Below are 10,640 nucleotides of genomic sequence, written 5' to 3' on the forward strand. Positions count from 1 at the left end.
GGCAAGTGTTGTATCCACGAGGCCCAATCCTTATTTGTTGAAGAATGATTGTCAGACGTTATCTTTAAGCTGTCCATTCACAATGTGAACTACACGCTTCAGCTAAACAAGAAAGACTTGGAGGGTGAGTGTGCAGTCCGAACCCACCCTAAGAACCCTTAATGTCCGCAGGAAGTGTAGTCCATGGGAGTTTGAAAGCAGGGGTGGACACATGACAAGGTCCACATGGTGAAGAATGACTTGTGTAGAAAAGTGAGAGCGCTCGTCCGAATGAAGGAAATCATAGGTTGGGGGGGGGGGGGGGGATGGGTGAGGGGATCAATGGATGAGAACTCCACGCGCGGCTGTCGAATCGATCTACACTGTAGATGGCTTGTTAAAACTAAACTCGACCAAGAACTAAACTTGGACATGGGGCCTGTTCGGGTTTAGTTCAAGACCAGTCCAAGTTTATCGTTTATAATACCATGTAAAATGGCTATCCTTTCACATGCACGCGGACGAGCGATGTGGTTAGCTCAAGCCTCAAAAGACGGTGGGGCATGAGGTCGTGTGTTCCAATCCGGGCTCCTCAATTGTGCCGCCATTTTTTGGGGGGCCTTGCCCACCTGGGGATGCCTGCCAACCCTCCTCCGCCATCGACCCCCCATGGCACTAAAGTGACAGAGGCGCACGTGGGGGTGGGTAAGGGAGGTCATGAGTTCCAATCCGGGCTCCTCAGTTGTGCCGCCATTTTTTGGGGGGCCTTGCCCACCTTGGGATGCCTGCCAACCCTCCTCCTCCGTCGACCCCCTTACCCACCCCCACGTGCGCCTCTGTCACTTTAGTGCCATGGGGGGTCGAGCCACTTGAAAACACGTGAGGCCCCATAATTTGTCAAAGCCTTCGGGACCAACTCCAATTGGCGTTCCAAGTTTGAAGGGAAAACACTCTCTCAGCTGTCGTGACTCATCACTCGACGAGTGGCAAGGTGACTTGAAAACTCTCTCTCTCTCTCTCCTGCAAGCTGAGGTTGCAGGAGAGTCAGGAGACTGACGAATTACACATACCCACACCTTGAATTTGCCATTGGTTTGCAGTTTTCATCGTTACCCACACAGATCGCGGACATCCCCAACCCTGGAGGCCGACAGCTTCTCTCTCTCTCTCTCTCTCTCTCTCTCTCTCTCTCAAAATTTGCAATGATTCCTGTTGACGTGTAACATGGTGAGGCGTTTCAGCTTCTGCGTGATGGCTATGGCGGTCTTTGGAAGGCTCACTCAGGAAGCTTGATCATCATTACTTGCGTGCATATTTATGACAGACGGAAAGAAATCTCCCCATCTCACGCCATCTCTTCATGAACCCCAATAACGAAATATAGGTCTGTAATCTCTCTCTCTCTCTCTCTCTCTCTCTCTCTCTCTCTCACACACACACACACACACACACACACACAGTGCTCAAGCTTTTCATATTTGCTCATCTGTCACGCATTTTGCTTTTGCCCCTCCCCATGTTCGCTGCAGTAGCATAAAGCTCTCTCACACGCAGGTTGTACTTTGCCGTTTTTCAAGCTTTGATCACAAGATCTCTGTTTACATAAAAGACATCCATCCACATCCACGTCTCACACACACACACAGATACGCGGATTCTCTCTGCATATACACACATTGAGGCAGCACATCGCTCATTATGCACAAACCGCTAAGAGTTCACCATTACACCTCTCTCTACATGTCTTTGCACCTTTTCAAACTGATAAATCGGTAAGTTTGATACTCTGCTTTGAATCTAGAATGCATATGGAAGATGAAGTTGTCAATCAGTATGGCATTTCTGGGCAACAGCATTGAGAGAGAGAGAGAGAGAGAGAGAGAGAGAGAGAGAGAGAGAGAGAGAGAGAGCAGTTTAAGTACTTTCCTGAGAGAAGAATATACAATACCATGATTTAAGAGGTTGTATGAGGGCTTTTATGGTTTTAGCTCACATGTAATCTTACTCAGATCTCGATGTGCAGAATGCTTTGATTTGAATCTCGCCACAGGCGATGAATATGTTTGGATTCAGCAATGGGGGCAAACGGAGCCATGGTTTTTTGCTACTTTTAGCAGTCGTCTTCTTTTTGTCGGGCTTTTTGACATCACCTCTGGTCTCATTGCTAAAATGCAGCAGCCCTGTGAAGCAATTAGAATCTCTTCCCCCCATCAGAATCCACAAGGCCGCCAGTGCTTTGGACCCAATTACAGATTGGAGCTTGACGGATTTGGTGCTTTTTCGAACAAAATGTGGCGAGCCCATTCGCCAGGAGGATGCCAAAACCCTACTTCTTAACAAGGTTTTTGATGGGATATCACCATTTGTGGAGTTTCCGCCAGAGTTAGCAAAGCCCTATTTGCGCGAAAAGCGCATTAGAGGATGGGGATCAACAGGAGCAGTATTTGCACGTCTAGTTGAGGAAGTTAAACCCAAAATCATCTTAGAACTGGGTTCATATCTAGGGGCTTCTGCTATCCACATGGCCACATTGGCAAAGTCTACGTTCGATCACCAGGTCTTTATCATATGTGTTGATGACTTCCGAGGTTGGCCGGGGTTTAGAGACAAGTTCAAATTCCATCAAACCAATGGAGATGTGCAGCTTCTTTACCAATTCATGCAGAATGTGCAGACTATGAACTTCACAGGAAATATATTACCTTTGCCGTTCTCGACTACCTCTGCAATGAGTGCCTTATGTGAATGGGGTGTGTATGCGGACCTCATTGAGGTTGATGCGGCACATGATTTTCACTCCGCTTGGGCGGACATCAATCTTGGGTATTCCCTTCTTAAGCCTGGTGGGGTTATGTTTGGTCATGATTATTACACAAAGCTAGATAATAGAGGTGTGGGCAGGGCAGTGGATCTTTTTGCTAGATTGAAAGGGCTCCGCGTTGAGCCAGATGGACAGCATTGGATACTAAGGAGCAAGTGAAAGGATACTCGGAGAAGATGTTTGCATATTATGCAGGTAAATCAGCAAACGAATGGCATGCTGATAATTAATTGACTGGTCTCACGGATGCAAAAATCTTCCTTGAGATAATTGCAAGGTGAGACGTGTCGATGCTAACATGGGTAATTTGATGCAGAGACATTCTCTGCATGCACTTAGCAAGTAGTGACATACGGGGATTTTTTATTTGAAGCAAATTTTTTTGCTCAGCCGCAACAACATAAGCCTCTTGCAATGCAATGCTCTTAATTTGAGAGTATCCTTTGTAATTTTGTATCAAATTTGTTATGACTGGTTGCTATGCACACACTGGTCGGTATTTTTGGTTGATTTATGATTGCGAACGGGGTTCGATTATACAGGAAAATTTGTGTCAGAAAGACAAAGTAAGAGCTCAACATTGGTAGCTCAGAAAATATTAGTGGGTGGTTTTCAAGCTCTGATGAAACTGTTTTTTTCCGTCCTTTGCAGCAAAAGTGCTCTGTTGTTATGTAGCCATGTATATGTATTTGACATAAACTCTGTCTCCGGCAGGTCTCAATTTATGCTGCTGAAAATTTGTTGCTATTTGTTGGAATGTGTAAAACCTCATCCTGCCTTTACTTTTGAGATTTTTGTACTCTTTAAGAGGATCACTTGATAATGGTGGAAATTGTGCTTAAATTTGTTCGCGTCAGCGTGCGTTGTTCATGATAAGCTAGAGCGTGATTCATTGGTTTCTGGATAATGGCTGCATGTAAATTTAATGATTCTCTATATCATGCCCATGGTCAATTATTTGGATAAGTTAGCTCTGATGCCAGAGTTGGTTTTGGTTAGAGTTACTTGGATCAGGAATGTGATGAGAAGTTTGCAGAGGCTGGTTGCTAGGATTGTCAAAAATCATTTTGTGCTAGAGATCGGAAAAGGAGACTTTGCAGGTGTGGGTGAGGAATGGTAATGAAGAGATTGCTGATGCTGCATTTATCAGTGCCACAATGCACTCTTTAGATTGCTTATCGCTGAAAAGAACACATCAGCAGTTTGGGTGCAATAGTCGCCGAACACTTAGAATGTGCTTTGTGTTAAGGACACAGGATAGCAACCAAAAGGAAATCAGAAGTTAAAAAGATTCTTTTGAATTGTCAGTTATTTCCTTCAGAAGGATCAAATGTTCATCATCAGTCATCACTACTTTATCATTGGTATTGTTTCGTGCATTGATTTGTTTAGTTTGAGCTTTTGTTTTCATTGTTGGCATTGCTATTAGCTTCCGAGTACAAAGGTTACAGGGTAATAGGTTATGAATGCAAAAAAATTCAGTTTTACGCACGCATAGGAGAGCGAAAAATTGTTCTCACAACCTGTTGTTCTACGTACATAGATTATGTATGGATAGTTATGAATCCTTGAGGACAACCGCTTATGTATGACATATTGTGGATTGTGTTGGAAGCGGTCACTTTTGAGAGATTTGAAAATTTGTGGTTTATGTTATGGTTATGTGGAAGACATGTGGTGAAAAACTACAGCTTTGGTACCTTAGCAAGGTGGATTAAGTATTGGAGCGTGCCCCCAGAGTAACCTCGACAAAGACCTCATGTTCCATTTAGGGATATGGAATGATGGATGTATTATTATAGGATGTAGCATAGTGTATGGATTGCATTGCAAGCATGTCTTTGTTAGACATTGTTATAATGAGTTGTTGATGTCCAGTTGAAACAAACAGTGTCAATTGTTGATAGTATTTGTTCCCATTCTTATCGTAGTGGTTTTATCAGTTTTTGGAATGTGTAAGTGATACATTTGGACTTGTTTGAGATTGAGAATTTATTGAAAAAACAGAAGAGGCTCTATTTAATTTTTAAAAAAATCAGTAAACACCGCAAAAAGTTCATCGCCATTTACACAAATTGTGGGAGAGAAGTTGACAAGAGAGAATTATAGAGTGTAGTGCTACAAGATGGAGAAATTTATTATGGATGAAAGATTATGGGATTATGTTGCAGGTATCAAAGTGTGTCCCGAAGTTGGAGATGAGCTAAACAGAGATAGTCTTGAAGTTTCCATTGTATCGCAATTGCAAGTGGACACTTATAAAAAGTGAATAGAAAATTCTAAAAGACTTATGCATTGAATTTCGTTATGTATTAGCAAATTTTTTATACCACAATTGAAAAAAGCTCAATCACCAAATGAAGCATGGAAGATTCTTCCACACATGACCATTTCATATACATAATCACAGAAAGTGCAAATCATTGAGGACTTGACAAGAAAAATTGTTGAAGTTCCAAATGGTGATTTAGTTTTCATTACTTTGAATGGTTTGGCTTTAGAGTACAAATCATTAGATACATCTATTTATGTTTGAGGCCATATTCCAAACTTTTGAAGAGTTGGTCAGTTCACGTTTACAAGAAGAGGTGAAATTGGACAAAGCTTGGCCGTTTCTATCACGAAGTAATTTTATATATCAGGATTTTCACTCTTGGGGCCGTAAAACAATAGAGATGAAAGAGGCAATTATGGTCGTGGTAACCATGGTGGAAGAACTGATGATAGAAATGTGATGAATCAAGGTTACAATGAGTAAAGCCACAAAGGCGGGGAGAGAATCCAACCTCGAGGAAGTGGTGGCAAGTTTACACATCCTAACAAAGATGGTTATTGCAATTGGTGTGACATTTATGGACACTTTGAGAGAGTGCGTTATACACGGCTAAACGCAAATTGTGGTCATGCAAGAGACAGAGGAGGTGATAGATATAGTGGAAATTACATTGAATATAGTGGACAAAACAACACATACAGTGGCTAACCTAGTGATCATTTATATCCCATGGAGCGTGTGGTTGGTACTCTAACCCGAGCCACATCATATAGATGAGTGGCACTTGGATAGTGGTGCCACAAATCATATGCCTTATCATGAAGCATGATTAGACAGAAAGGAGTTGCATAAAGATGAATTTGTAGCTATGGGTGATGACACCATGCACAGGATCAACCACCATTAGAAAAAATATGAACCCTCTAGGGGCCCTTTGGGATTAAGGTTAATTAGAGGCCAGCCAATGAGAAGAGGGTAGTGGACACACTCTATGCCCTCAAAAATGTAGGGGGACAAAGTAGCCTTACACTTCTTAAATGGGCTCTTATCTAGTGAAAAGGTGGGGTGGGGGGCGGGGGGGGGGGGGCGGGGGCATATGGTACCTCTAGCTTCCCTCCTTTTTAATCCGGTTTTGAAAATCCCAAAAATTTAAAATTTTAAAAATTCAAATTTTATCTTCTTAAAACCCCCCTAAATCTATTTTATGGTAAAAAAAGTGCTTTTTTGACCTCAAAAAGTCAACGTGCACCCAAAAACCATAAAATTCAAAAAAAATTAAAACTTTTGAAAATTCCTTTTTTACTATCCAGAGCTCCCCCAAAAGCAGTCCTTAGGCAAAAAGTTATTTTCTCTCTCTAGAACCCTTTTTCCAACCCCTCCTTTGTTGCAACCGTCACACTCATCCTCTACTCCAACACTCTCTCTCTCTACACCATCTCCATTGTTGCAGCAAGGAAGCTCCTCTCTCCTCCCCTACCACCTTCCATTACCACACCAAGCAAGGGTTATCCACCTTCTCCTCCCATTGCCACAAGGGTTAACCACCTTCTCATATCACTTTATCCCACCTACATTATAGCAACAAGCAAGGTCCTGCTCCTCCTCCTAATTTTCTTTGCTCAACCATGGCCAACTCTACTTCGCAAAGACGGCCAAAGGATGAGGTCACATCACTTGCATGCCACAACACTAGAGGTATAGATGATGAGTGGGTGCCACAAGAGTTCACCAAAGGTGCTTGGGTATACATGCAACCATCTGCTATTGGCCCTCATCGTGTGTGGAATCATGAAAACTTGGATCTTCATTGGAAAGGAAAGCTCCTTGGCTTCAAGAACTGCAAAGACAAGGGGACCGTAGCCACTGTACAACATGTTTTCTCAATGTCAACCATGCAATTGCAACAACCACCTCGATTTCCAACACATTGTAAGTACATGTTTTGAGAATACAAAGCTAGGTGTGAAATCACAGTGTAATGTTATTATGGATTCATACTTAAGATTTTGTCATGCATTTATAGTCATATTTCCATCCACATTGGTGGAGGAGCAGCCACTACATAGTCTCTCCGGCACATTCAATGCTATACATGCGGATATTGGAGCAACAATGTTCCCACATCTTTGCCCAACCAAATTGGTTCAAAGAAGGATTTTCTTCTATTCTCACTCCTATATTGTCCCTACTTCTACACAAGCGTTTGGAACGCTTGAACCCATCAAAGTAACTTCCTTATTAAGTATGGAGTGGCCCGTGCCAGATTTGTGGCCAGTAGCATCTTTCAAGCAAAAGATGATAATAGATGTCCAAAACTCTTTGAAATACTCTAAAGCTTCTAGGTGTGTGGGCTTGAGTTGGTGTTTGCCTATTCATTGTTTTGTGCACATTTTTAAAGAGTTTGGATTTGTGGAGACTACCACAATGCTTGTATGTAAAGATGTGCATTACGAGGAATTAGGAAGGCTTTTAGAAGAGGACTGGGGTTTTGTGGAGGGCATGCACAACGGTTACCGGTACCGTTGTAAGGTTGAAGCTTCAGGGTATTGGAATACGCTATTTGAAATCCCGCGCCTCCTTGTACATACGATTTCACTATGATCGTTGGATGTGCAAGCTTGGAGTGTGGACTCCCTTACAGAGTGTAGACGGCGCTATTGCAAGCTTTGACATTGCAATGAAGATGTCCAACGATGCTTTGGAGGCAGTCCAAGTGAACAAGCATTGGACTCTCAGTAATGTGCGAGAACATTTGGTTATTATGGGTTTTGAGGCCCTTTAACAAGCACAATTTCGTTTACAAGGTCACAAGGTGAGAATCCTTCCACCACATTTTCAATACGTCATGGTTTGTCGATCATTGGATGCTTATTGTGATGAATGTCCGCAGATTGGGAAGAGAATGGAAGACAAATTGAAGGTCAAGGAGGACTGGGGGATGGATGGAACTATGATATCGATCTTATAACTTTGTAACTCTTGCAATTTTCAAAACGATCCCCGATGTTATCAACATGATTTGCTTCGGCAAATCATATCTTCGAATATAATTTTTCGCATTGAGATGAGAAATCATTTTCTGGTGAAAGTGCCTTTTTTTATGTCTTTAAAAAAGGGTCCATTATAAAAGGGGGGCACTAACTCATTCACTATTTTCACTTTTGTAACTCTTGAGCTCCTCCACTCTCTATCTACACCCCAGGCTAGACATGGATGCTTTCACAACCTCTGCATCTGCATCCACATCCACCCCTTTGTCACGCTTCATCCTCTTCCTCGAGGACACCAAATACAAAGGGAAGTTGGACCTCCACACCTTTTTTACTCGTCTCCCTGACCTTGATGCCACAATTGCCCTTCACATGGATGCATTTGCTGAGATTGTTGCGTTCATAGAGGAGCACATCATAAAATATTCAGTATCTATCTCCCCACATGCAGGGATCTGGGTGCCTTGCGATCTTCTGCGCTATATACACAAAGGTGATCGCCCATTCTCCAAGCGGCTGCAATGATTCCAAGAAATTTCCACAAATGCAGGTCATTACTTGGACGAGCAAGCCCCAGGGGTGTCAGCGCTCAAGAAGCGCAAGTTGGGGGTGGAGTACCTTTCTCGGCTCGCAACAATTATCTTCTTGGTGAGCGAGAAACCTGATTTGGAGGAGCTCCGCTTACCACACCTTCAGGTTGGCTCCTTTATCAAGGACACCAAGGAGTAGCAGGTTATCCCCATGAACCTTGCAACGGAAAGAAAGACACTCCGGCTCGAGTACCCCAGGGGTCTCGAGGAAGTGGTTGAGAAATCCATAGTTGTGGCTGGCCCTAGTGACACTCCAGTGCCACTACCACTAACGGATGTGGCTATCCCAGAGGTAGAAATCAGCGGCTTCTCCTCAGTGGTAGTGGATGGGGAGGAGTATGTGTTTATGCATGATTTGGAGAAAGCATTTGGCCTGCGTATGGATGAATGCTTGAGCGTGCTATGCAACAGCACCAAATGTCCCTTAGACAATACGGCAGATGCCCTAGAAAGCAAGCTCTTGCTAGTTGGGGACTCTTTTGCTGACACTATTGCAGTTGTATGTACGGAGGTCCTGGCAACAGAGCAGTTGCACGTGGCTGAGGAAGAATTCCAAGCTACGCAAGCCAAGGTTGAGGCTGCTAGGATGCCTATGCCATTATGCAACCTCCCATCTGATGATCTAAAGCTCGTAGCTGCGGTGCATGGGAGCATTGACTTGGATGCAAAGGACAATAGGGAGGAGGACGACAAGGAGCAGAAGGTAAACTGTATCCTAATTTTCAGGTTACTATTTTATCCTTCATTGTCTTTTTTCTCAACCTTCATCGATTTATGACAGGACGTCGTGGAGCTTGATGATTTTGCTGCAAGGACGGGTGGCAAGTGGACGGGCTTTGGACCTCAAGCTTCCCTTGCGCATTACCTAGGACAACTCCCCCCTGGCGATGTGGCCATTATCCATAATGAATTTACTCCCCAAGCCCATTTTATGACTTGGTCATTGAAAGCTTTGAGCAAGTTTTTGTGTTTGAGCACCATTGCTCAAACTGCGCATCAAGTGTTCCTAGTGCGTAGATCCCTTGTAGGCACAGCGTTTGGCATTGGCTTTCGTGGTAAAATGATTGCCCAAATAGGGATACATGCTTCCATTGGCTCAACTGACCCAAAGGCCATAGCACAGTCCCTCTTGACTGGGGAGTTGCCTTACGCACAAAATAGGCGCTAGGAAATGGTCACAAAAATTATGAACTCCTCAGATACATGATGTAAAATCACCATTTTGGAAGTAATAAAAAATATTTGGAATTGTCTCTCTATCTTGCAAATTCTTCTAAATGTGATTTGTCAATCTTGAAAATTGTTGTAATTGGTGATATGTTTCAATAAGCTGTTTTTTTTGCTTGAAGTAACAACACAACGGAAGTTGGATGCACATGATACTGGGGAAAGTATAAAACACATTTGAGTGAGTAGTGGTTTCTCCAAAGTAATGATGCAGAACCAATTCTTTTTAGTTAATTTATGTATTTTAAGTATCCTAGGGGGTAGAGATACCTACCAGGAGCAAAAAAAAGGCTGGCCACAAGGGCGCACAAATGGCCCATCCACCAGTTTTGGATGGGCCATTTGCGTGCCCTTGTGGCCAGCCTTTTTTTTGCTCCTGGTAGGCATCTCTACCCCCTATGATACTTAAAAAACACAAATTTATTGAAATCAATTGGTTTTGCATCATTAATTTAGATGAAGCCTTGTGGCCACCCTTTTTATGGCAACTTTAGCATATGTTCACACTCAAGGACACTAGAAAAGGTGAAATCAATTTTGAATTTAAGTTTCCAGCACACTATCACCTGCTTTAGCTCTACCTAGTACACCCCTGCACCAAAAGGCCCAATTACATTGGACATTTGAAAAATTCAAATTAATGTTGCATAGACACTTGGTTTCACAATATGTTAACTTTTTTGATATCCTATGGGGAATTCAAAGCGTGAAATGGCTAAAAAAAGGGTGGCCACAAGGCTCCATCTAAAATAATGATG

The 10,640-nt window shown here is 42.9% G+C and overlaps 1 protein-coding gene across 2 annotated transcripts; it reads left to right on the top strand.

The window, feature by feature from the left end:
* Positions 1-900: 900 nt before the first annotated feature.
* On the top strand, positions 901-3,356 carry LOC147447875 (S-adenosyl-L-methionine-dependent methyltransferases superfamily protein). Of its 2 annotated transcripts, XM_086523761.1 has the most exons (3): positions 901-970; positions 1,080-1,363; positions 2,003-3,356. In XM_086523761.1, exon 3 carries the CDS (start codon positions 2,033-2,035, stop codon positions 2,957-2,959), a length of 927 nt encoding a protein of 308 aa, XP_086379887.1. In that variant the 5' UTR covers positions 901-970; positions 1,080-1,363; positions 2,003-2,032; the 3' UTR covers positions 2,960-3,356. The 2 variants fall into 2 exon arrangements, with proteins under 2 accessions (XP_086379887.1, XP_086379888.1); XM_086523762.1 differs by lacking the exons at positions 901-970; positions 1,080-1,363 and adding an exon at positions 1,441-1,751.
* Positions 3,357-10,640: the final 7,284 nt, after the last annotated feature.

The sequence above is a fragment of the Adiantum capillus-veneris genome, chromosome 11, assembly GCF_014529385.1.
Source record: "Adiantum capillus-veneris isolate H3 chromosome 11, ASM1452938v2, whole genome shotgun sequence".
NCBI lineage: Eukaryota > Viridiplantae > Streptophyta > Polypodiopsida > Polypodiales > Pteridaceae > Adiantum > Adiantum capillus-veneris.

What these genes read in the sequence shown, in the direction of transcription:
- LOC147447875 (XM_086523761.1), top strand. Translation starts at nt 2,033, where the DNA reads ATGAATATGTTTGGATTCAGCAATGGGGGCAAACGGAGCCATGGTTTT.